Raw genomic sequence first — 27,500 nt, forward strand, 5'->3', positions numbered from 1 at the left:
TTAATTCAAATTTTTTAAAAACTGGATCTGGATCGGCATTTTCCCATGCCTTGCCGATATGCATTTTTTGGCAAATATCGGCGGCCGATCCGATCCAAATATCGGATCGGGACATCCCTACTCTGAACGATTATTTTATAGACTCCGTTGCAGATCTGATGTGAAGCCTCTGCCCTCAGGTAGAATACCATCCACCAATGCCACTAAACATCTACAAACCCCTTCCTAAATTGTGCATAGTGTCGCAGTCACAAGTTTGACAAAGCTGTATGTGGTCTCTAAAGCCAAAGATGCATTTTGTATAGATGTAACATTTCTAAAATATCACAAATAATATTTCATAGCACCCTTAACCACTATTATGAATAAATTCATAATCGAAAGTTCCTTCCCTGAACCCTGGAAATGCTCTATCATAACACCAGTCTTTAAATCAGGTATTCCTGCAATAACCAGCAACTACAGACAAACAAAGTTGTATTGTACTTGTAATGACAATAAAGACCTACCTACCTACTTACAGACCAATAAGTGTACTTCCAGTATTATCCAAAGTCATGGAGACATTGGTAGCAGAGCAAAGTGTAGATCATCTTAACGGCAGGCCATATACCCTGAACAGGATGCAATTTGGCTTTAGAAAACATCACTCTACTGAAACAGCTGTTTGCTTTTTTCTGAAAAAACATAAAATCAAAGATTGATGCAGGTAGTGTCACTGGTTCTGTTTTTATCGATCTTAGAAAAGCGTTTGACACAATTAACCACTAGATACTGTTGACTTATACTGTCTAGATTTAACTTTTCCCTATGTGCTCTGAAATGGATTGAATCATACAAGTAACTGCAAGATCACAGTGTGTTAGGATACATAACATTAAGTCAACATCACGTAACAACAATCTTGGGGTACCACAGGGGTCAGTGCTAGGTCCATTGCGTTTCAGTTTTATAAATGATCTGCCAAGTTGTTGTCCTTTTATTGTCACCGGCCAAATGTATGCCAATAATGCTCTTCTGCATGTCCAGGCAAAATATTTAAAAAACTCACTGCACAAGAACTGACATGCTATGACAAATGTGCATAACTGACTTGAGACATGAGCGCTTAAACTAGGACAACACTGTTAAATACATTGGCGCCATCTTGATTTACAAAATCTTCCATGACAATGCACCTTCTCTATTACAATCATTTGTCAAATAAACAAACAAACCACAAACAGATCAACCAGAGCAGGTACTAAAGGTGACAGTGTGCCTTTGGTCAAGCCACTTTTTCTGGAGTTTAATACCAAATACAATACGTGAACTTCCGACCCTGACATCGTTCACCAAACATCTCAAAACTTGGCTACTGGAAGAACAGCACTGCTGCCACAATCATGCCTAAACGTGTATATATATTTTTAATATTAGCTATCTTTAGGGGTACCTTGTCAATGCTGTCTTATGTATCTCCTATGTAAACATCAACCTGCTGAAAAGACTAAAGATGGAAATTAGCCGTTGGCTATAATTTTTGCGTATTTACCATGAATTGATTAACGTGGACCCCAACTTAAACAAGTTAAAAAACTTATTCGGGTGTTACCATTTAGTGGTCAATTGTACGGAATATGTACTGTACTGTGCAAGCTACTAATAAAAGTTTCAATCAATCGATCAATCAATACATGTATATGCCCATTAATATGTATCGTCCCTATTTTAAATAAATAAACTCAAAACTGTTTTTAAATAGTTTTTAAATGTCTTAATTGCCTTGCACCTTCTTATAAATGTAAATGATAAATGGGTTATACTTGTATAGCGCTTTTCTACCTTCAAGGTACTCAAAGCGCTTTGACACTATTTCCACATTCACCCATTCACACACACATTCACACACTGATGGCGGGAGCTGCCATGCAAGGCGCTAACCAGCAGCCATCAGGAGCAAGGGTGAAGTGTCTTGCCCAAGGACACAACGGACGTGACTAGGATGGTAGAAGGTGGGGATTGAACCCCAGTAACCAGCAACCCTCCGATTGCTGGCACGGCCACTCTACCAACTTCGCCACGCCGCTTATCTATCTGACCTGCTCTTACCACATCAACCCTCCCAGATCCTGAGATCTTGTGGCACTGGACTTTTATCTTTACCAAATACCAGAACAAAGACCCACAGTGAGGTGGCATTTAGCCACTATGGCCCCCACCTGTTGAACAGCCTGCCAGAGAGCCTCAGGACTGCAGAGAACGTTGATATTTATAAATAAATAAAAAAATGCTAGAGGCACATTTTTTTAATCAAGCTTCTCACTGATCATATTAAACTCTTATGTTTTTTAATTATTTATTTTATTGTTTTCTATCTTAATTATAATTTTTACAACTATTATTCTCTCAATGTTTTTTTTAACTTAATGATATATTTTGTTTTTACATGTATTTTGTCATTTGTTTCATATTATATTTTAGATGGTGTTAATTTGAGCTATTCTCCAGTGTAAACACCTCAGAGGTGGCATTTTTCCTCATTGCCCTGCTGCGTTTTGGTGTTGTTGTTGTCAGAAGTGCTGTGTGCATGCGTGTTTTTTTTGTTTTTTTTTTAACCTTTTTTTGTGTCTACAGCACTTTGTTTGCCATTTGCCTGTGTATGAAAAGTGCTGTATAAATATAGTTTGATTTAATTTGATTTATGGTAGAGGTTTACCCAAAGAGCCTTGTGCGAGTCAGAGTGTATCTTCTTGTTGTGAGGCAGACTGGCTTGTACTCGCAAGCCAGTCTCCTCCGCTGTTGCCTTTTCTAATAAAAAGTAGCGTATAGTTCTAACTTATACCTGTCAGTAGACTCCATATGGAAGAGCTAAAAACTACAACGTGGCTGACGGGATGGAGACACATTCAAAGGGGGCTTCGCATGGAGGAGGGCTTTCGCAAATAAGTCCGCCCACAAAACATTCTGAAGAGACAGTCAGTCAGAAAGATTCTTAAAAATGTTATGTAAAACAAAATCTATGCAACATTTTGACCAAAGCACCACCATTGCATGTAATGTAGACCAGTGGGCCCCAACCACCGGTCCAGGGACCGGTACCAGTCCATGCTGCATTTGCTACCGGGCCGCACAGAAACAATAATTCATTTATAAACTACCGCATTTTCTCCGACTTAACTTTCGCCTGTCCCACTAAAAACACCAGTAAGCTTGTTAATACATGTATATTACAACTCCTTTGTTATATTACATGGGACAAAGCACATTAATGGGCATATAAAATGTTAATTACATGGGACAAAGCACATTAATGGACATATAAAATGTTAATGTGCCAGATTGTAGCCAAAGGCAAATTTTTCATGCTCTTTTTTTTTTTTGTTGTTGCTGTTTTTATCTGCCACACGTAGAAAGCCGGTCCGTGAAAATAATGCATACATTAAACCGGTACCTGGCGGAAAAAAGGTTAGGGAACCCTGATGTAGACTACAAGAAAGTGGTTTAAATGTAGAAAAATTATCATAATATGACCACTTTAAGATATAGACTGTTATATTACTGTCTATGAATTGTAATTTATTACACTACCTCTGTGGTAATTTCAATTAAAGGCCTACTGAAATGAATTTTTTTTATTTAAACGGGGATAGCAGATCCATTCTATGTGTCATACTTGATCATTTCGCGATATTGCCATATTTTTGCTGAAAGGATTTAGTAGAGAACATCGACGATAAAGTTCGCAACTTTTGGTCGCTGATAAAAAAAAAGCCTTGCCTGTACCGGAAGTAGCGTGACGTCAGGTTGAAAGGCTCCTCACATTTCCCCATTGTTTACACCAGCAGCGAGAGCGATTCGGACCGAGAAAGCGACGATTACCCCATTAATTTGAGCCAGGATGAAAGATTCGTGGATGAGGAACGTGAGAGTGAAGGACTAGAGTGCAGTGCAGGACGCATCTTTTTTCGCTCTGACTGTAACTTAGGTACAAGCTGGCTCATTGGATTCCATACTCTCTCCTTTTTCTATTGTGGATCACGGATTTGTATTTTAAACCACCTGGGATACTATATCCTCTTGAAAATGAGAGTCGAGAACGCGAAATGGACATTCACAGTGACTTTTATCACCACGACAATACATCGGCGAAACACTTTAGCTACGGAGCTAACGTGATAGCATCGGGCTTAACTGCATATAGAAACAAAAGAAATAAGCCCCTGACTGGAAGGATAGACAGAAAATCAACAATACTATTAAACCATAAACCTGTAAATACACGGTTAATGCTTTCCAGCCTGGCGAAGCTTAACAATGCTGTTGCTAACGACGCCATTGAAGCTAACTTAGCAACGGGACCTCCCAGAGCTATGCTAAAAACATTAGCTATCCACCTACGCCAGCCAGCCCTCATCTGCTCATCAACACCCGTGCTCACCTGCGTTCCAGCGATCAACGGAGCGACGAAGGACTTCACCCGATCATCTGTGCGGTCGGCGGCAAATGTCGGATAGCGCGTCAGCTATCCAAGTCAAAGTCCTCCTGCTTGTGTTGCTGCAGCCAGCCGCTAATACTCCGATCCCACCTACAACTTTCTTCTTTGCAGTCTTCATTGTTCATTAAACAAATTGCAATAGATTCACCAACACAGATGTCCAAAATACTGTGGAATTTTGAGATGAAAACAGAACTTTTTGTATTGGATTCAATGGTGTCCGAATACTTCCGTTTCAAAGATTGACGTCACGCGCATACGTCATCATACATAGACGTTTTCAACTGGAAGTTTAGCGGGAAATTTAAAATTGCACTTTATAAGTTAACCCGGCGGTATTGGCATGTGTTGCAATGTTAAGATTTCATCATTGATATATAAACTATCAGACTGCGTGGTCGGTAGTAGTGGGTTTCAGTAGGCCTTTAAACAACTACAATCTTCAACTATGACATTTAATGTCAAATGTTAATGTTTTCATTGAACTTGTTGTACTTTAAAAGTCCATTGCTAAAGGAATATCACTTTGAGTACTAATGTGCTAATGTTATAACCTAATATCTATCTACCATTGCAAAGCAAAGAGTTACATCATCTACTACTGACCATGCATGATTCTTCTTAACCTATAAATTTAAAATGGACATCAGAGACTGCCTGCTTGGAGATATCATGCAAAAATATATTTGCTCTCCTTATTTTTATCCTTTGTTTATCTTTCTTCCCAGGAGCGCCATCAGCGGAAGTCAGCCCGGGGATTTCAGAGCTGGTTTCTGTGAGGCCCCACTGGCTTGCATGTTTTAGCTCCTGTGCCATACAGTGAAGATAGTTTCTTGGCCAGAGTGTTGCAATGAAACCAGCTCAGGAGCGCAACCAGGAGTGCCTGCCTCCTAAGAAGAGGGACCTCCCTGTTAGTAACTGTGGTGGATCTGCAGGGACTGCGGGAGTGGGATTGGCTTTGGGGGGAGTAGGTGGTGGTGGTGTCAGTAGTGGTGTCGGAGAGGATGAAATGGGTTCCATCCATAACTCTGCAGCCATCAGTGATTCTCAGACTTGCCCTCCTTCTGGAGAGTGGCTGCGAGCTCAGCCAGGACTTCACTTTGGAATGGACACTTCTGAGAGCATACCAGCAGTGCCAGTAGACCAGTACAGTATGCTTTATAAAGTGGCTGTACCATCTGTTACATACTCGCCCACCAGTCCTCACCCAGTCTTAAGCCACATCTCCCCAGCCTACACTGTACACTCTCCACTCTTGCAGCATCCAGGCCTTCCTTATCCTCCTTTGGGTTACGCCCAGCTGCCTCATTCCTCCCTGCAGTTTGTCAGCTCCCCATATGGAGCATTACCCTACGCTTTAACCCCCGGCTTTGTCCCTGGTTCATTAATCTCCCCCTCAGGCGGCATCCCTCAGGCCCACCTGGTTCCCTACCCGTCTGTCATACAAGAAGGTGTGGTCTCCCCTCCTCCGCAGGCTCAGGTAGCCGCTCATACTTTTCCCAAAGTGTCAGCTCCCGGCGGCGTCCCGCTGATGTTGCCTTCAGAGCAGACCGCCCAGCAGCACCTTGGTGCTGTCGGAGTCCTGTCCGCGTCCGAGCTTAGCTCACGGGGGATGCCAGTCTTCTATCACCCTCAGGGTGCTGCAAGAGCTTCCACCACCACCCCCTGCTGGGACCCCCACAGTGGGGTGCAGGAAAAGGAGCCAGAGATGAACGGCAGGGATAAAGATCAAGCAGCCCGAGAGGTCGCACCGGACTACCATGGAAGGAATGCACGTTTGCAACAGGGAGCAGCCATCTCTGCAGCGCACGAGTCCAACCAGAAACGCAGGCTGAGCTCACCGGGCCAGCGTAGCACTCCAGACAGTGACTTGGAGGTGAGTCACCTGCAACTCTAATCTAACTGTAATGGTCTTCCATTATGACTCAAGACACACTCTGGCAGCCAAATATAGTTGTATTTTTATTATTAGCACCAGTTCCATTGGAAGAAAAACAGGCCCAGAGCATAATACTACCACCACCATGCTTGACTGTAGGGATGGTGTTCCTGGAATTACAGGCCTCACCTTTTCTCCTCCAAACATATTGCTCGATATTGTGGCCAAACAGCTACATTTTTGTCTCATCTGACCACAGAACTTTCCTCCAGAAGGTCTTGTCTTTGTCCATGTGATGTCAGATGAAACAAAAATTGAGCTGTTTGGCCACAATACCCAGCAATACGTTTGGAGGAGAAAAGGTGAGGCCTTTAATCCCAGGAACACCCTACCGTCAAGCATGTTGGTGGTAGTATTATGATCTGGGCCTGTTTTGCTGCCATTGGAACTGGTGCTTTACAGAGGGTAAATGGGACAATAAAAAAGGAGGATTACCTCCAAATTCTTCAGGACAACCTAAAATCATCAGCCCGGAGGTTGGGTTTTGGGCGCAGGTGGGTGTTCCAACAGGACAATGACCCCAAACACACGTCAAAAGTGGTAAAGGAATGGCTAAATCAGGCAAGAATTAAGGTTTTAGAATGGCCTTCCCAAAATCCTGACTTAAACGTGTGGACAATGTTGAAGAAACAAGTCCATGTCAGAAAACCAAAACATTTAGCTGAACTTCACCAATTTTGTCAAGAGGAATGGTCACAATTTCAACCAGAAGCTTGCCAGAAGCTTGTGGATGGCTACCAAAAGCGCCTTATTGCAGCGAAACTTGCCAAGAGGCATATAACCAAATATTTACATTGCCGTATGTATACTTTTGACCCAGCAGATTTGGTCACATTTTCAGTAGACCCATAATACATTTATAAAATAACCAAACATCATTAATGTTTTTTGTGACCAACAAGTATATGCTCCAATCACTCTATCACAAAAACATAAGAGTTGTAGAAATGATTGGAAACTCAAGACAGCCATGACATTATGTTCTTTACAAGTGTATGTAAACTTTTGACCACGACTGTACATGCCATACATAAATATTATTTTCAGCTCAGTGTAATTTTAATTAGTAGAAACACATTGATGGAACTGTGTGGTTTTAACAAGATAACAGCACTATATGTTGCACTGCAAACATAGTTGATTTGTTTAAGACTTCCCTGCTGTAAGATGTTACATGATGTTGGTGTTGTGCTGTTAAAAATAATGAGAAAAAAAATGAATTTTTTCACATCTTTATTTACACCAATTACATACAGTACCAATAAGAGTACCGATTAATTCTGGCATTGTTAAGGAATATCGATATTGTATTGATAAAACCCTAACGATATAAAACCCTGATTGGAACATCTCTTGCTAAAAATAATTTCTAATATGTGTCCTTATGTTGTTAAATAGGCTTTTTGATTGATTGATTGAAACTTTTATTAGTAGATTGCACAGTGCAGTACAGATTCCGTACAATTGACCACTAAATGGTAACACCCGAATAAGTTTTCCAACTTGTTTAAGTCGGGGTCCACTTAAATTGATTCATGATACAGATATATACTATCATCATAATAAAGTCATCACACAAGATAATCATCAGAGTATATACATTGAATTATTTATATTATTTACAATCCAGGGTGTGGGATGTGGAGGGGGGGGTTAGGTTTGGTTGATATCAACTCTTCAGTCATCAACAATTGCATCATCAGAGAAATGGACATTGGAACAGTGTAGGACTGACTTGGTAGGATATGTACAGCAAGTAGTGGACATAGAGAGAGAGAGAGAGAGAGATCAGAAAGCATAAGAATAAGTATCTACATTTGATTATTTACATTTGATTATTTACAATCTGGAGAGGTAGGATGTGGAAGGGAGGGTGTTAGTTTAGGGTTGAATTTGCCTGAAAGTGTTCTTTTAGTGCGGTTTTGAAAGAGGATAGAGATGCCCTTTCTTTTACACCTGTTGGGAGTGCATTCCATATTGATGTGGCATAGAAGGAGAATGAGTTAAGATCATTTTGTTAGATCGGAATCTGGGTTTAACGTGGTTAGTGGAGCTCCCCCTGGTGTTGTGGTTATGGCGGTCATTTACGTTAAGGAAGTAGTTTGACATGTACTTCGGTATCAGAGAGGTGTAGCGGATTTTATAGACTAGGCTCAGTGTAAGTTGTTTTACTCTGTCCTCCACCCTGAGGCAGCCCACTTTGGAGAAGTGGGTAGGAGTGAGGTGGGATCTGGGCTGGAGGTCTAGAAGTAATCTAAATAGCTTGTTCTGGGATGTTTGGAGTCTAGATTTGAGGGTTTTGGAGGTGCTGGGGTACCAGGAGGTGCATGCGTAATCGAAAAAGGGTTGAATGAGAGTTCCCGCTAGAATCTTCATTGTGCTTTTGTTGACCAGAGAGGAGATTCTAGAGAGAAATCTCGTTCGTTGGTTGACCTTTTTGATTACCTTGGTTGCCATTTTATCACAGGAAAGATTAGCCTCTAGAATGGAAACTAGGTAGGTGACCTCATCTTTCCTAGTGATAACAATGTCAACCACTTCTATAGTGAAGTCACTGACTTTCTTAAGGTTGATGTGGGACCCAAATAGGATGGATTCCGTTTTACCCAAGTGTATGGATAGCTTGTTGTCAGCGAGCCAGGTGCAAATTCTACAGAGTTCGGCACTGACGATTTTTTCCACCTGTGATTTGTCCTTGCCGGATACCAGCAGGGCCGAGTCATCCACAAACAGGAACAATTCACAGTCGCATGCTGATGACATGTCGTTTATGTATATTAGGAACAGTAAAGGCCCTAATATACTGCCTTGGGGGGACTCCACAGCTTACTGAGAGGGGGGGACACGGTGCCGTTCACCTCTACCACCTGTTTCCTCCCCTCCAAGTACGATTGCATCCAGCTCGATGAGGTTTTATCACTAAAAGCTCACCAAAATATTACAAGTGTGCTTTTCCCCCTGTTTTAATTTGTAGGACATGGGTCCAACAAAAGTATAATTTCACCTCAAAAATTTAATATTTACATGAATTGTTCCTAACTGATACATAGATCTTGGTGATGTAGTTTATCACTTGTGTGCATTTGTGTCGTAGAAATAATTCAGTGCCATGCTAGAATACATTTTGATAGTTAAAAAAAAAAGTGGTTTAATTTCTGACTGGCTGTGTTCATTCGAGTTTATTTTGTATTTTTCCAGGTGCAGCAGATGGTTGGCAGTTGGATCTCCAGCCAGAGTTCTGCCATAGGGCGCAAGGAGGTCTCTTTCGCTCCTTTGAATCTCTCTCAGAGTGTCCAGAGAGCCAGAGATGTCCATGTAGAGAACACTTCTGGTCGTGCTGCATACGTTGCCCAGCCTGTGAGCTACAGCGACCCCAGAGTGACAAACCTCCAGCAGCACCAACAATCAGGGCAGCCTGCTCATGCTGTCATGCTAGCCAATGGGCAGCCGGTGTTAATCCCTGTGGAGTATCACCCACAGCAGCACTATTCAGCACAGGATCATGATGGCTCTCCTAGACCCAGCTTTAAAGTGTCAGGTCCTTCATCCAGAGCTTGCCTCCCTGAGAGGGATGTGAGCAAGCCAACGGCCGCTCAGCCACCTCAGCCTGCTGTCCAGCTCCCTGCCGAGTTGACCCAGGCCTTATCTTCCGGCACTGTCCTCGCCCCGGCTCCCAGCAGCCCGTCGCACTTCATGAAGGGAGCCATTATTCAGTTGGCCACCGGGGAGCTGAAGCGTGTGGAAGACCTGCAGACTCAAGACTTTGTGCGGAGCGCCGAGCTGAGCGGGGGCCTCAAGATTGACTCCAGCATGGTCGTGGACATCCACGCTAGCCAGCAGAGGCCTGGCCTTGTGACGCTGCACTTTACCGTGGGGGAGCAGCAGAGCAAAGTGACCATCGACGTCCCCCCGGAGCACCCCTTTTTTGTTTTCGGTCAAGGCTGGTCGTCCCACAGCCCGGAGCGCACCACTCAGCTCTACGGCTTGGCCTGCCATCAGATGCAAGTAGGAGACGTGTGCGTGTCCATCACCCTGCAGCAGCCTTCACAGCAGCAGAAAGCAGCGCAACACAATCACCCCCAGCAGCAGAACCTGTCCAGGACATTAAGCAAAACTGCCACCACGTCAGAACCTACTCACCAGCTCATGGGGCCACCTGCCCCGCAGCAGTCCCGCCCTCAGGCTCATTTCAGGATAGAACGCACACACAGAGACAGGCCCAGGGAGGCAGACAGGGACAACAAGGAAGAAGCCACGCACCCTGAACCCCCCGTTAGACCGAGTCGGACCTCAGGTGAGCACGCTAAGAGTCAGAGCGGCTACCAGTTGCACACAGACGCCTCCGCCTTCACGGATGCGGCCATGGGGGCCATGCACAGGCGCTGGTCCTCTCCTGGCCTCCAAAGATACAACATGAAGGGAGACACAGGTCCTCAAATCAGCACATCTGGACACATCCGACCCTCATTCATCCCCCAGGAGGTCAAACTCTCCATTGAGGGACGCTCTAATGCAGGGAAGTAGCATCATCATTATCTTTTTTTATGAGCAACTACTTGGTGTTATTATCATGACAAGGACAGGAAAAAGAGAATGTAGGCTGAGAAGATTTTTGCACATCCAACTAGAAAAAAAATCTTCTGTGTCGCTGCGTGCAAAGGAGAACTTTGGAGTTTCCCAGTAGGTTTGTCTTCTCTGTCACCACTTCCTCATTTGGAACATCCTCGCTTGCTAATTGGACGAGCCTGTGATGACTCTGGATCGTGGTCAGATCTCAAAAACCTAACCATTCCTGAGATTGTGTTTCTTCTTTTTTAGGCATTGAACTTAAACAAGGACGTTTGTTGTTGTTCTTTGACATTAGCTGTCAGCGCACCTTACAGGAGGACAACAAAGTGTCACACTTGTCTTACAATCCAGTTAGTGATCAAACAATCAGTGTCTTTACTTACACACACACACACTTTTGCCCACTAACACTTTTGTGTGTTATTACAACATGAGTACAACAGACTGGAATAAAGACAAGTCTCTAGAGCAGGGGTCAAAAGACTACTTTTCTTCATATTGGATCATTTTGTCATGTCTGGTTGCTGTTACGTTTTCTTTTTACACAAGCTAAGCTAACTTGAGTTGACAACCCAAAATGCGATATAGAGTAGAAGACAACTGTTGTTTTGGTAGACCCCTGCTCTAGACAGGTGTTCTATTCCAGTATGATTAGTGAACAGCCTTGTGCTCCCTTGGTGTACCTCCAGAGAGCTGTTTTTACATGGCTCGTCTCTTGAATGCATTGATTAGCCTAGGATGCAATAGTGAGCAATATTGTCCCCTTGTCCCCCACCAGCAGCAGCAGTGTGTCTGTTACGTTTTCAGGTGATGCACTAGCTCCATCTTCTTACACTGAGACCTTTCTTCTCGTCCTTTGTTATACTCTCGTCCGTCGTACCTTCCACCTTTTTGTACCAGCACATTGCTCGATTAATTGATTTGGTTCATTGCTTTGGTTCATTCCTAGGTAAATTCTTCGGTTCATTGGTTTAGTTCATTCCTAGGTTCATTGCTTTGGTTCATTCCTAGGTTAATTCCTCGGTTCATTGCTTTGGTTCATTCCCAGGGTCTTTGATTTGGTTCATTCCTAGGTTCATTGCTTTGGTTCATTCCTAGGTTCTTTGCTTTGGTTCATTCCTAGGTTCATTGCTTTGGTTCATTCCTAGGTTCATTGCTTTGGTTCATTCCTAGGTTAATTCCTCGGTTCATTGGTTTGGTTAATTCCTCGGTTCACTGCTTTGGTCATTCCTAGGTTCATTCCTAGGTTCATTGCTTTGGTTCATTCCTAGGTTCATTGCTTTGGTTCATTACTAGGTTCATTGCTTTGGTTCATTCCTAGGTTAATTCCTCGGTTCTTTGCTTTGGTCATTCCTAGGCTCATTGCTTTGGTTCATTCCTAGGTTAATTCCTCGGTCCATTGGTTTGGTTCATTCCTACTAGGTTAATTCCTCGGTTCATTGCTTTGGTTCATTGCTTTGGTTCATTCCTTGGTTAATTCCTCGGTTCATTGGTTTGGTTCATTCCGAGGTTTATTGCTTTGGTTCATTACTAGGTTAATTCCTCGGTACATTGCTTTGGTTCATTCCGAGGTTCATTGCTTTGGTTCATTCCTAGGTTAATTCCTCGGTTCATTGGTTTGATTCATTCCTACTAGGTTAATTCCCCGGTTCATTGGTTTGGTTTATTCCTATGGGTCATTGCTTAAAAGGGACTACATTTAGATTTATGTTTACTAATCAGCCAATATGAATGCTGCACTTTCCTCACTCCTAACAATAAGTGCAATTAGGTTGCACACAGAATCATACGGAGGTTTGTAATCAGGCGACGCACACATTCCTACTGAAAAAAAACCCACCTGACGGTTGTTTTTATGCTTTTTAACGTAGTCTCTCCTGGCTGTTTCGCTGTTAGTTTGGATCGAAATGTGGATCATGCAACATCCTCCATTGCCGAACCCCTATTTGTTACGCTTATCTAATGGGTTTTAATAGTGTTGTCCTTCTATGCAGTAAACGCTTAGCTCATTGGCGTCATTTGGACATTTAAAGTGTCACCTGTGACGTTACCTCTTGCCCAGCAGGGGGCGCCTGAGTTGAAGCGGCTGTCACTGTGAGTACTTGCACTAAATGTCTCCTCTTGGTCGGCAGTGTTGTTGCTTTAACCTAAAGAGTCACAACAGCAGGAATTCCCAGGTTGTGTGTGTGTGATTATGTAGTTTGTTGCCTTAACTTCTGCTTTGTGCACGTGAGAGAGAGAGAGAGATAGAATCAACATATTTGAGGATGACATTGCTTGGAAGCAGAAATGAGCACATTGAATAGACTGTAAATTATTTGTGACACCTTGCTCTGTTCTCATAAAGCTGAAATAGTCAATAACATATTGGTAAAGTGAAGAAGATATGAATTGATGAGTGTGGGGGGTGGGTGTCCCAATACATTGGTCCATGGAGTGTAAGCCGATGTCTCCCAAAGCGACATTTCAAACCCACCAGGGAATCAGCAACCAAGTGAAAGTATTGTGTGCTCATATTTTTGTGTGCTTGCTTCTCATCCAGCAAAAACTTGAATGGCGTCTGGTGGCAGACTGGAATGTGTGTTTGTGTTTGTGTTTGCGTGCGTGCGTTGATGGTGGTCTATTTCCTGTTGTTTAGACCTTTATTCAATTTTTGCTTTTTATTATTTCAATGAGGAAAACAAAATAGAACGGTTGAAAGTTTTAAAGAAGTGTGTGTTTTCCACTTTGGATGGATTTGTTGTACTTTTTGGCACAAGATGACACTGCTTTTTCATGTGATGTTTAACTGAAAGAAAGAAAAATTATAAAAACATGTGTTTTTTTCCTCCCAAAATGCCTAAATCTGCAAACTATATGCAAAGATGTAAATGTAACATTGAATCCTCAAGTATAATCCAGGTTGTATGGACTTTGTACCGTGACTTTTAATATCGTATGGTCGTACCAATCTGTATTGATCTTTTATCAGAAGCCTTATAGAGTTTTGTCCACCCAAAGTGTACCCTTAGACTTTACCCTACCTGAATTTAACAAAGCATTAATATTTCTATTTTATTTGCTTTTTTAATTATTTTTTGTACCCTTTTTGGATAAATTTAGATTTGTACTGTATATTTGTACCTCTCTGTGAACTACTTTAGGGCTGTTTTGTTATTTTGTATTTTTATTTGTGTTGTTTGTTTGCCTGTTTTCTTTTTATGTACTTTTAAAGACACAAAGATATTGTATTTTTATTGTTACAGCTAACTTGGAGACGTTGCAGTTATCATGTTATGTCCACACAATATAATATATATATATATATACACACACACGTATATACAAATATAAACTATTATCAAAATTGCGTACTTTCTTTTGTACTTTCAATGGTGATTCTGACGTTTTGTAAAAAGGACATTTACATCAGTTCAGTCGTAATGTATCATTAACCTGTGTAACCTCAAGATAGACAATACACGTTCTTAGGATTCAAAAGTTAAAATGATTTTTTTTTCCATTTTTGAGGCTTGGAATATTTTAACAACTTCATATCTATTAATATGAAGTTTTTAGGTTTTTTTTGGTGTGTTTTTTGGGCTTTTTGTCAAAAATAACAGTTTTTTATAATGGGAAAATGCAAAAAAAAGGCAATACTTAAAAAAAAAAAGGTGCAGAGTGGAATATTTGAGGCTGGGTAATGAATTACAGTTATATTTTATTTACATTTAAGCTATATATATATATATATATATATATATATATATATAATATATATATATATATATATATATAATATATATATATATATAATATATAATATATATATAACTTATGTGAACTTAATGAACTCAACAAAATCCTGCCTGCTTTCTCTAATTCTAGCTCAGTAGGCACGATAAAAATATTTGTGTCTTATTTGTATTATTGACATTGATATATAAATATATAACCGCTGAAATGCTATGAAAATGATTTTGGGCAGTCGAATCCAATTTTGGGCCGCTTACACAGAGGTGCAATTACACCTAAACAATATTTTCTTGTTTTTCACTCGGCAAGAATGAGATTAATTCGATTTTCATGGAAAACACACAGCAATATACCAGGACTACAGTCTGTGAACAAATAGCTGTTCTTTTGGGAGTCAATAGGGCCGAAAAAGGTCTTAAGAGAAAGTGTGTGTACTTTATGTTTTTATCCAATTTTACCAAGGTTGCAATCAAAACACAATGTCATTTTATAAAATGCTTATGGCGGGAGCAACCCTGGCGAAATTCTTTCAGTCCTTCAGAACACGTCTGATGGCCGTGCTCAGGAATGCACAAGGGTTAAGTAAAAGTGCATTGTAACACAACAGCAATATAATAGCAATTTCCTAGCGATGATGTGCTTAGAAACAAAGTATAAAGTACAAGTATAGAAAAAAGAATATTTATTTTCACATTCATCACGTGGTTCCAACTGCACACAACTAAATGCAGTCACTGAGATGACAACGTTGGCCCAATACGCTGTAAACATGACATCAGGAGGAAATCCTCATATCAACAGAAAGGCCATTTTTAATTAAACATAACTGTTGGAGTAAATGTGTATTTAAAAAAAGAAGAAGCAGGCATCATTTCCCACATGCAGTAACATCTTAGCAACACACCAACAGAGCTAAAAGCTGACATTGACTTACTAACATTTCCTCTGCAATTGTAGCAACTTTCCAAAAAAGAAAGTACTTGGTATTCATAAAGTGAGGTGAAAAAGAATATGACCTGAAACACAGAACCTGCCTTTCATTGTGACACCTTGCTGTTGACCCTGAAATGAAGCTACCTTGCTGTCTTACATCTCCTGAGAAGTTGCATTCCAGAGTAAAACAAATAAAGGTGTGCTCTGCATAGTTTCAATGAAAGCTCAAATGATTTCTCTGGAATAAGAAGTCAAAACATGTTGCATAAAAGTTTGATGCACTCCTAGAAGAACTTTTGTTTGGACTTTTGGAAATGTTAGGGACAAATTGAAACAGTAATTTAAAAAAACCGCAACATTATGGCTTTATTATTCATCATACAATATTACAATAGAAGCTATTGTTTTAGAGAGCCAAAGGAAATGTTATGAGACTGAGCTAATACTAAGATTTGAAAAAAGGCAACAAGAATACATTTTGAGTATTCTAGGACAATGTCATTTTAGAAGAATTATATATTTCAGAGGCAAAAAATCAAATCATATGAGAATAGTTATTAGAAAAAACTTTGAGAATTAAATCAGTACTGTGTATCACAAAATGAAGGTCATAACAAGAAAATGTAGTTTCATGAGGATAAAGTCACAATATAAAAAAGCAAAAGTTGCAATATTTTATGAGAGTGAAGTCGGAATATTTTAATAGGAGGAAAAAATTAGTCATTTTATGTCAAATAAGTCAGGACATTATGATAAAAAAAATATTTTATTTGTGAGAACAAAGTCCGTTATAAAAGTAAAATATTTCATTAAAATATGGTCGTAATATTACAATTAGACAAATGTATCACGAGTAAATACAAATTTTGAGTATAGTTGTAAAATTACGAGTAACATGCAGTAATTTTACAAGTATAGTCCAATATCGCATGTAAACAGCAAATATTTTATGAGCACAGTTGGAACGATACGAGTAAAATGCAAGTTTTATGAGTATGGTTGTAATATTGCCAATAAAATACAATACTTTTTTGTGAGTATAGTCGTAAAGTAAATAGTAATAATTTATGAGAATAAAATAGAATATCATGAGAAAAATTGCTGTATTTTGTAATATTTTAAATTAAGTTACAATTTTAAGAGAATGAAGTCTGAATATTCTGAGGAAAAAGTAGTAATTTATGCAAATTATATCAAAAATATTTGTAATATTGCAAATAAATTGTAAGAATGTGAAAAGTCATTTTATGGGTTAAAAAATTAGAAGGACAAAATTGTGTTTTTACGAGAATACATTTGTATTATTACAAACAGGTTACAGTTTTATGAGTACAAAGTATTTTATGCAAATTAATGCATTAATTATGTGACCACTGTATAGTCGCCCTCCAATGGGCTCACCACTCATAGGAGGGGGCATAGAGGTCGGGTGAAGGCAGGGCCCTTGGCGGTCTGATCCTCGGCTACATAAGCTAGCTCTTGGGACATGGAACGTCACCTCACTGGGGGGGAAGGGGCCTGAGCTGATGCGCGAGGCGGTCTCAGAGGCAAAAACACGGACATGGGAGGAGTTCTGAGAAGCCATAGAGAACGACTTCCAGACTGCTTCGAAGCGATTCTGGACCCCATCTGCCGCCTCAGGAAGGGGAAGCAGTGCACTGTCAACACCGTGTATGGTGGGGATGGTGTGCTGCGGACCTCGACTTAGGACGTTGTGAATCGGTGGAGGGAATACTTTGAAAACCTCCTCAATCCCAATTGCATGTCTTCCTATGAGGACGCAGTGTCTGGGGAATCTATTTCTGGGGCTGAGGTTGCCAAGGTAGTTATGCTCCTCGGTGGCAGGGCCCCGGGGGTGGATGAGATCCGCCCGGAGTTCCTTAAGGCTCTGGTTGCTGTGGGGCTGTCTTTGTTGACAAGACTCTGCAACATTGCGTGGACATCAGGGGTGGTGCGTCTGGATTGGCAGACCAGGGTGGTGGTTCCTCTCTTTAAGAAGGGGAACTGGAGGGTGTGTTACAATTATTGTGGGATCACACTCCTCAGCCTTCCTGGTAATGTCTATTCAGGTGTACTGGAGAGGAGGCTAAGCCAGATAGTCGAACCTCAGATTCAGGAGGAACAGTGCGGTCGTGGAACTGTGGACCAGCTCTATACTCTCGGCAGGATCCTTGAGGGTGCATGGGCGTTTGCCCAACCAGTCTACATCAACCGTGTTCCTCGGGAAGTCTTGTGAGGGTGCTCGGAGATTATGGGGTATCGGACCGTCTGATAGTGGCAGTCCGCTCCCTGTATGATCAGTGTCAGAGCTTGGTCCGCATTGCCGGCAGTAAGTTGGATCTGTTTCCAGTGAGGGTTGGACTCCGTCAAGGCTGCCCTTTGTCATCGATTCTGTTCATAACTTTTATGTACAGAATTTTTAGGCGCAGTCAAGGCGTTGAGGGGATCCTGTTTGGTGTCTGCAGGATTATGTCTCTGCTTTTTGCTGATGATGTGGTCCTGATGGCTTCATCTGGCCATTATCTTCAGCTCTCACTGGACCAGTTCGCAGCCGAGCGTGAAGCAAATGGGATGAGAATCAGCACCTCCAAGTCCGAGTCTGTGGTTCTAGCCCGTAAAAGGGTGGAGTGCCATCTCCGGGTTGGGAAAGAGATCTTGCCCCAAGTGGAGGAGTTCAAGTACCTCAGAGTCTTGTTCAAGAGTGAGGGAAGAGTGGATCGTGCAGTGACGCAGACCCTGCATTGGTTCGTCGTGGTGAAGGAGCTGAGCCGGAAGGCAAAGCGCTCAATTTACCGGCCGATCTACGTTCCCATTCTAACTTTTGGTCATGAACTTTGGGTCATGACCGAAAGGACAAGATCACGGGTACAAGCGGCCGAAATGAGTTTCCTCCGCCGGGTGGCGGGGCTCTCCCTTAGAGATAGGGTGAGAAGCTCTGTCATCCGGGAGGAGCTCAAGAGTAAAGCTGCTGCTCCTCCACCATCGAGAGGAGCCAGATGAGGTGGTTCGGGCATCTGGTCAGGATGCTGCCCGGACGCTTCCCTGGGGAGGTTTTTAGGGCACGTCCGTCCGGTAAGAGACCACGGGGAAGACCCAGGACACGTTGGAGAGACTATGTCTCCCAGCTGGCCTGGGAACGCTTCGGGGTCTCCCGGGAGGAGCTGGTCGAAGTGGCTGGGGAGAGGGAAGTCTGGGCTTCTCTGCTTAGGCTGCTGCCCCCGCGACCCAACTTTTGATAAGCACGAGAAGATGGATGGACTGTACAGTTGTAATTTGATAAAAATAGTTATATTTGAAGGAAAAAGTAGTCATTTAATGTGAATACAATTTGATTATCATGAGATAGAAATGCTGAATTTAATGAGCATAAAGATGAATATTTTTGAGCTAATATGTAACAATATCTGATGAGTACGGAAGCTCTCTTAACTAGTTGCAGATTTAATTTGATCATAAAATGTTGACATTTGGTAAATCAAGTCTTCATTTTTTTTTACTGCCAATACTTTTACTCCAACTTTATTGTTGTAAGATGAGTAACTTCATATGGAAAATGATGCTGCTTGACAGGTTGGTCTGGGAGTGACACAAACACATGCAAACGCTGTTGGGAACAAATGCAGCAAGAAAATACCATGTTTTAAATATAAAAAAAGAACAAAAGAGTGACAAGGAAAAACATGGAGACAATATTGCATAAATATGAGGTTCATGGTGATTATCGGTGACAATGTTTGCAAAGTCGTGCAGTGAACGCTACCAAGCAAGGCCTGAAGATCCAACCAACTCAGGCCCAATTCAAGTAAGGACATTTTTGGAGCATATTTTACTGCCAGTGATGATGATAATAATAAGAGGTAATAACATGTATCGTACAGTCATGAGGAGAAACAGCAGCACTGATTGAGCACAAGAGCAGAAAATGTCAGAAAACCGAGTAGAGAAGTTGTCATCGTGTTTGTAGTACTCTGAGAGAAGTTGTAGTACTCAAGAGGACACACACTTTTTCTTTTGGTCCAATGAAGTAGCGGCAGTACTAGTAGAACAATACTAGTAGGCAGTACTAGTAGAACAATACTAGTAGGCAGTACTAGTAGAACAATACTAGTAGGCAGTACTAGTAGACCATGACTAGTAGGCAGTAGGAGTGTCCCGATTCAACTTATCCACTTCCAACATGATACCAATGTAGGAGCCTTGAATGTTAGCCGATGTTGATATTAATCTGATACGATATCAGCAGGAAAAACAAACTTGTATTATGTAGTGTAGAATGTTAGAAAAGGTTTGATCAAGTGAACTTAGTCAGAGAACAATGGTAGGTATGAAAAACACTAACTTAATGAAAGATTTAGCAGTGAGGCAGTTAGTTGAATAATGCAGACACGTTTGATACTGAATTATTTCTAATATGCTTCTGCCTTGGAGACTTTGTAAATGTAAGTCATATGCAACTAAAATGATTTGACATTTGTTTACATTGACAAACGTCATGTTTTAGACTGCAATATTGTTCAAATAAGGACACTTTTACGTATGTCTAGCGCAGTACTTCTCAAAAAAAAATGTTTACGCCTCCTATACTATTATAGACAAACAGTATAATTTGTCTATAAAATTGTTATAACTATACCTCTGCATAACATTGTAAGCGTATTACCATTAAAGGAAACAACACACTGGTCTTTCCTCGTCTCCCACCCTGGTAACACGCTTCATCATATTCTGGTACGGGAAAAAAAAAAAGCCTCACACCGCGCCCCACAAGGACTGGTTTAGCATGTGTGCTATTGTGTGCTTAGCTGCTGTGTAGCTGCTAGCTCCTAGTAGCTTATAGCCTTCCATGTTTATCGTTAAAACCGCTAAAACACAATAAAAGATCAAACGTTCGATACAAGGAGTCCTAAATGCCCTCCAGGAAGCAGGGACATTTTACATGCAAGTCGATATCATCCGATACTTTTTTTTTGTTTTTTTGCTGATATCAGACCGATGTCAATATGGAATTGGGACACCCCTAGTTTGTAGTACTTTGGGACCACAAAGAGAAGCTGTAGTTCTCATGAGGACTCTTGCTTTTGGTCCGATGAAGTAGTGACAACACTAGTAAGTAGTACTAGTATGTAATACTAGTAAGTAGTACTAGTAGGTAGTACTAGTGGGACAGCACTAGTAGAAACATCAGTCATGTGAGGTAGAAGGTTGAGTGAACATCAACGACTTGATGCGGCAGCTTGAAGAAGGTGAGGAGGAAGGGATTTGGGCTCTATGGCTACAAAGTCCACATGATATTATGAATTATGTGCAAAAACATCTCTTCAAATCAAATCTCTTTACAACATGCTCGAACGAATCAAGTTGGAACATTCTTCACCACAAGAAAGAAAAGTCTTGTTGAGGCTGCGTTCACACTTGTGCTTCAATACTCAAACATTACACGTTGTCACAGACACGCAAGCTGTTTTTGTCTTTTGAAAAAACAAACAAAAAAACCACCTATAACCTGTCCTGCTTTTGAAAGAGACAATTATGTAAATGGCCGCCGTCTCCACCATCAGTGGAGAAAGTCTCAAGTACGGACATGAATGGGCAGTTTTCAGGAAACACAGTATTATGTTGTTTTCACATCCAGCTCTGATTTTATCAATTTATTTATTTATGATTTTTTTTTTTTTAACGTTTCTCCGGTTTTGGTGTATCGGTTATCGTACAGCCAAATATTGCACCTAACAAAATAGTACGTTTGATCAGATATCATCTCCCAAACTAAGGATCCTTTGCGTTGGGGACTCAGTATCAATCTTTTTTTAAATTTTTTAGTATGACTACAATTGAATCCACAATGGGGCCAAAGAAAGTTGTGAGTACTTTGATAAAGCAGGTGAGAAACTACTGAATTCAAGAAAGAACATTGTGTGGCTCCTCCCTTGGCCTCAATCTTCAATAAAAGTAAACGTGATCATTTCTTTCATCATTTACACACTTTTCATATTGTTTTGTGTGCATACAACTAGGATTATTCTCCATAAAACGTCTTTCCTGTTCATATTTCAGGGTGTCTGGAATTTGATTGAAAAATAATTCAGTCTTCATAGGAGCTCTTGGAACGGAGGTATTACTGTATATACCTGCTTAAAAATCTTCTAAAATAGACTTGAGGAGCGCGCCTTTGACACACACAACATGCAACATGTATGATGTCAAAAAAGGGCCACAATCTTGGCGCGTAAAAAGCTCACTGCATTTTGCACATGACTGCAAACTAATTTTAAGCCCATGAGGCCTCTGTGTGTGCAATTGTTCGCCATGTGTCTTTTCCGACATTCTACATTTTGACATTTTTGATTACACGGCCCAGCATATCCCCTTCTTTCTGATTGGTCGCCTTAAACACCTACTGTCTCCTGGTGACCAATCAGAAAGGAGGGGAGATGCTAGGCCGTCCATTTATTGCCCGCCCCTTAGTGCCAAAAGAGTGGAACGTTGCACGGGTGGGGAAAGAGAAAGCGCAAGTGCAAAAAGAGTCTGTGTGCGTGCAAAAAGATGCCACACACGCGAAGAGGCTGCACAAGCTTAAAATGAGTTGGCCCATGCACAAAATAAGTCTGCACGTGTGAAAAATTAGTTTGCGCATGCACAAAAAATGTGTTTGCTCATGTGAAAAAATTTGTTTGCGCATGCATAAAATGAGTCTTTGTGTGTACAAAATGAGTCGGCATGTGTGAAAACTAATCCACGTGGTCAAAAGATGGGTTTGCGTATGCACAAAATGAGTCTGCACGTATGCAAAAGGAGTCCACATGCGCAAAAAACTGGTTGGTGCCTGCATAAAATGAGTCTGCATGTACAAAAAATTAGTTTGCACATGCATGAATTGAGTCCGTAGGCACGCAAAATGAGTGCAAAACACACGTGCAAAACTAATCCGCATGGTCAAAACTTGTTTTCGTATGTACAAAATTAGTCAGCACGCGCAAAAAATGTGTTTGCATATCAAAATTGGTCCACACTCGCACATAAAAAGTCAGTATATGTGCAAAATGAGTCCACACGTGTGCAAAATGAGTTCGCATGGGAAAAATGTGTTTGCATATGCACAGAATGAGTCCGCATGGGCAAAACATTTGTTTACGTATGGACAAAGTTAGTCTGCACATGTGCAAAATTAGTCCGCATGGGCAAAAAATTTGTTTGCTAATGAACAAAATGAGTCCGCATGTGTGCAAAGTTAGCTTACATGGGCTAAAAATGTGTTTACGTATGCACAAAATGGGTCCAAATGTGCAAAATGAGTCTACGTGCGCACACTGCAAAAGTGAGCTGTCAAAATATTTGATTTCAGGGAAAAATACTAAAAACTAGAGGTATTAAGTAGCTGCATGTACAGATAATTTTACTTGATAAGACATCCTAAATTAAGATTTGTATATCTAGTAATTGGCAGGACTATAAAGATAGAAATAAGCATTTTATTTTGAAAACAAGCAATCTTCTACTTGCAATTCTTAATTTAAGCATCCTCGAGATATTGCAGAACAGTATTTTCTATGCGGGGATAAACCAAAAATCTTTTTTGAAAACCGGTAGTTATTTTCTCAATTTTAATTTTTTTTAACGAGAATAGACTAAATACAATTTTATTATTAAAACATTAAAAATAATCAAATAAGCTCTTAAAACTAGTGAAATCTCTAGAAATACAATTTAAAATCTTGGCAAATGGCAATTAAATTGCAGTGCGCAAAATGAATTGCTCGTGCAGAGAGGTCATGAGTGTGGTTTTTACGTGCGAGGATTTTGTTACTGCTTTGACGCCATAAACATGAGAGTTGGTTTAAGTGCAGCAAAGACAAGTGTGAAGGCAGCGTTAGAATGAAGTGAAAGTGAAAGTGGTGTTCTTAGGGCAGCTTCATAAAGAGTCCATTATCCATAGAAGGGACGGAGCAGGGGAACTGAAATAGGCTCATGTCCGCCGTCAGGGCAGCCATAGCGGCGGGGTCGTGTTCTATCTGCGTCCTGAGGGCGGGGTCGATCTTCTCCAGCCGCCGCTTGATCCTCTTTGCCTCCCTCTCGCGTATCAGCCTGGCCTGCCTCTTCTCGGGCGTCTCGTTGGCCCTCTTCATGCGCATGGCCTCCCTGTCCCGCTGAAGACGCCTCGCCCGCTGCTCCTCCGTCTCCTGCATCCTCTGCATGCGCTTGGACTCGCGGTCCCGCAGACGCCGCAGTTCCCGCTCTTCGTCCGTCTCGCACGCGCGCTTGTTCTTCTTGGCCGTGCGTTCGCGCTCCAGGCGGTGCATGCGCGCCTCTACCGGCTCGCTTTTCCTGCGCAGAGCCCATTTGCGTGCGGGGGACTGGGCGTCCACCAGCTGCTGGTAGGCCACGCAGCTGTTGCACACCAGGAGAACTCCGGCAGGATACACGGGCATCGGACTCAGGATGTCTGGGATTGGAGGAAGACCGGAGGGGGAGGAGTTAAGGGAGTCGGGGATGGACGCGAGCGACGGTCCTTCAGAGAGCAGACTGTCAGGCAGCGAGGGGAAAGAGGGACCTCGGTCTGGTCCAGGACCCTGACACAAGCTGGAGATGTGGTCCGACTCGTGACACGTTCGATGGGCCTGACAGAGACCTGTGCTGGGGTCGGGAACTTGGCATGGCTGAGGGCCCTGACAGGAACTGGGACCTGGTCCTGGTCTGTGGCAGGAAAGAGGGTCGGGTCCTGGACTGGCCATGGGACTGCTGGAGAGCGAGTGGGTCAGGGGACACGTGTCCCTTCCACCTGATACATCCAGCCTGGTCGTATCCAGGACATCTTTCAGCTTCTCTCTGGAAGGAAAACATGTACTTGATTGAATTGAACACACACACACACACACACACACACACACACACACACACACACACACACACACACACACACACACACACACACACACACACACACACACACACACACACACACACACACACGCGCACACACGCACGCCCGCCTGCACGCCCGCACACACGCACGCCCACACACACGCCCGCCTGCACGCTCGCACACAAGCAGTCCCACCTGCACACTCTCACACACGCACGCCCACCTGCACACACACACACGCCCGCACGCTCGCACACACACATGGCCACGTACACACCCGCACACACGCACGCCCGCCTACACACTCTCACACATGCACGCCCGCCTGCACACCCGCCTGCCCGCCTGCACGCTCGCACACACGCACGCTCGCCCGCATGCCCGCCTGCACAACCGCACACACACACACACACACACGCCCGCTTACACACACGCACGCCCGCCTACACACTCTCACACATGCACGCCCGCACACACACACACGCACACCCACCTGCACACTCTCACACACGCACGACCGCACACACGCATGCCCACCTGCACGCCCGCCTACACACACCCCCGCCTGCACGCTCGCCTACACGCCCGCACACACGCATGCCCGCCTGCACGCCCGCACACACACACACGCCCGCCTAAGCACACGCACGCCCGCCTACACACTCTCACACATGCACGCCCGCACACACACACGCACACCCACACCCACCTGCACACTCTCACACACGCACGACCGCACACACACGCCCGCCTGCACGCTCGCACACACGCATGCCCACCTGCACGCCCGCACACACCCACGCCCGCCTACACACTCTCACACATGCACGCCCGCACACACACACGCCCACACACACACACGCCCGCCTGCACGCTCGCACACACACACGCCCGCCTGCACGCCCGCACACACACACGTCCGCACACACACACGCCCACACACGCACACACGCCCGCCTGCACGCTCGCACACACGCAGGCCCGCCTGCACACTCTCACACACGCACGCCTGCACGCCCGCACACACACACACACGCCCGCACACACACATGCCCGCGTACACACCCGCACACACGCACGCCCGCCTACACACTCTCACACATGCACGTCCGCCTGCACACGCACGCCCGCCCGCACACACGCACACTCACCTGCACACTCTCACACACGCACGACCGCACACACACGCACGCCCGCACACACGCATGCCCGCCTGCACACACCCGCACGCCCGCCTACACACTCTCACACATGCACGCCCGCACACACACACACACGCCCTTCTACACACCCGCACACTCGCCTTCACGCTCGCACACACCCGCCTGCACGCCCGCACACACGCACGCCCGCCTGCCCACTCTCACACACGCACGCCCGCACACGCACGCCCGCCTGCACACTCTCACACACGCACGCCCGCACACATGCACACTCTCACACACGCACGCCCTTCTACACACCCGCCTTCACGCTCGCACACACGCACACACGCACACCCGCCTGCACGCCCGCGCGCCCGCCTGCCCACTCTCACACACGCACGCCCGCACACGCACGCCCGCCTGCACACTCTCACACACGCACGCCCGCACACACGCCTGCACACATGCCCGCATATACGCACGCCCGCACACACGCACGCATGCCCGCCTGCACGCCCGCACACACACACGCCCGCCTACACACTCTCACATGCACACCCGCACACACACACACGCCCGCCCGCCCGTACACCCACCTGCACACTCTCACACACACACGACCGCACACACACACGCCCGCCTGCACGCTCGCACACACGCATGCCCGCACACACACACACCCGCACGCCCGCCTACACACTCTCACACATGCACGCCCGCACGCACACACACACGCCCGCACACACACACACGCCCGCCTACACACACGCACGCCCGCCTACACACTCTCACACATGCACGCCCGCACACACACACGCCCGCCCGCACGCACGCACACGCACACCCACCTGCACACTCTCACACACACACGCCCGCCTGCACGCTCGCACACACGCATGCCCGCCCGCACGCCCACACACGCACACACGCCCGCCTGCACGCTCGCACACACGCAGACCCGCCTGCACACTCTCACACACGCACGCCTGCACGCCCGCACACACACACACACGCCCGCACACACACACGCCCGCCTACACACTCTCACACATGCACGTCCGCCTGCACACACGCACGCCCGCCCGCACACACGCACACTCACCTGCACACTCTCACACACGCACGACCGCACACACACATGCCCGCCTGCACGCTCGCCTACACGCCCGCACACACGCATGCCCGCCTGCACGCCCGCACACACACACGCCCGCCTACACACACGCACGCCCGCCTACACACTCTCACACATGCACGCCCGCACACACACACGCCCGCCCGCCCGCACGCACACCCACCTGCACACTCTCACACACGCACGACCACACACACACACACGCCCGCACACACGCATGCCCGCCTGCACACACCCGCACGCCCGCCTACACACTCTCACACATGCACGCCCGCACACACACACGCCCGCCCGCACACACGCCCTTCTACACACCCGCACACTCGCCTTCACGCTCGCACACACCCGCCTGCACGCCCGCACACACGCACGCCCGCCTGCCCACTCTCGCACACGCACGCCCGCCTGCACACTCTCACACACGCACGCCCGCACACATGCACACTCTCACACACGCACGCCCTTCTACACACCCGCACACTCGCCTTCACGCTCGCACACACGCACACCCGCCTGCCCGCCCGCCCGCACGCACGCACACCCACCTGCACACTCTCACACACACACGACCGCACACACACACGCCCGCCTGCACGCTCGCACACACGCATGCCCGCACACACGCATGCCCGCACACACACACACCCGCACGCCCGCCTACACACTCTCACACATGCACGCCCGCACGCACACACACATGCCCGCCT

At 44.6% G+C, this 27,500-nt stretch overlaps 2 protein-coding genes across 6 annotated transcripts in view; one reads left to right on the forward strand and one right to left on the reverse strand.

The window, feature by feature from the left end:
* Positions 1 to 14,430, forward strand: part of atxn1l (ataxin 1-like) — a 42,679-nt gene extending 28,249 nt beyond the window's left edge. The window contains exons 2-4 of one of the 3 annotated variants that reach the window (XR_009822017.1): positions 5,206 to 6,353; positions 9,615 to 12,306; positions 12,408 to 14,430. Coding sequence is in view for 1 of the 3 variants with exons in the window: in XM_062027923.1 (XP_061883907.1) it covers positions 5,328 to 6,353; positions 9,615 to 10,940 (2,352 nt within the window). In the remaining 2 variants the exon portion in view is untranslated. Of the gene's footprint in view, positions 1 to 5,205; positions 6,354 to 9,614 lie in introns of all 3 variants that reach the window. The other 2 variants (XR_009822018.1, XM_062027923.1) reach the window with 2 other exon arrangements.
* Positions 14,431 to 15,387: 957 nt separating this feature from the next.
* The window catches only part of znf821 (zinc finger protein 821), a 42,817-nt gene continuing 30,704 nt past the window's right edge, over positions 15,388 to 27,500 (reverse strand). For all 3 annotated transcript variants that reach the window (XM_062027995.1, XM_062028004.1, XM_062027984.1), the window contains one exon: positions 15,388 to 24,476. In XM_062027995.1, the coding sequence (XP_061883979.1) occupies positions 23,552 to 24,476 (925 nt within the window). In that variant the 3' untranslated portion in view covers positions 15,388 to 23,551. The remainder of the gene's footprint in view (positions 24,477 to 27,500) is intronic.

Source organism: Entelurus aequoreus, linkage group LG02 (genome assembly GCF_033978785.1).
Source record: "Entelurus aequoreus isolate RoL-2023_Sb linkage group LG02, RoL_Eaeq_v1.1, whole genome shotgun sequence".
NCBI lineage: Eukaryota > Metazoa > Chordata > Actinopteri > Syngnathiformes > Syngnathidae > Entelurus > Entelurus aequoreus.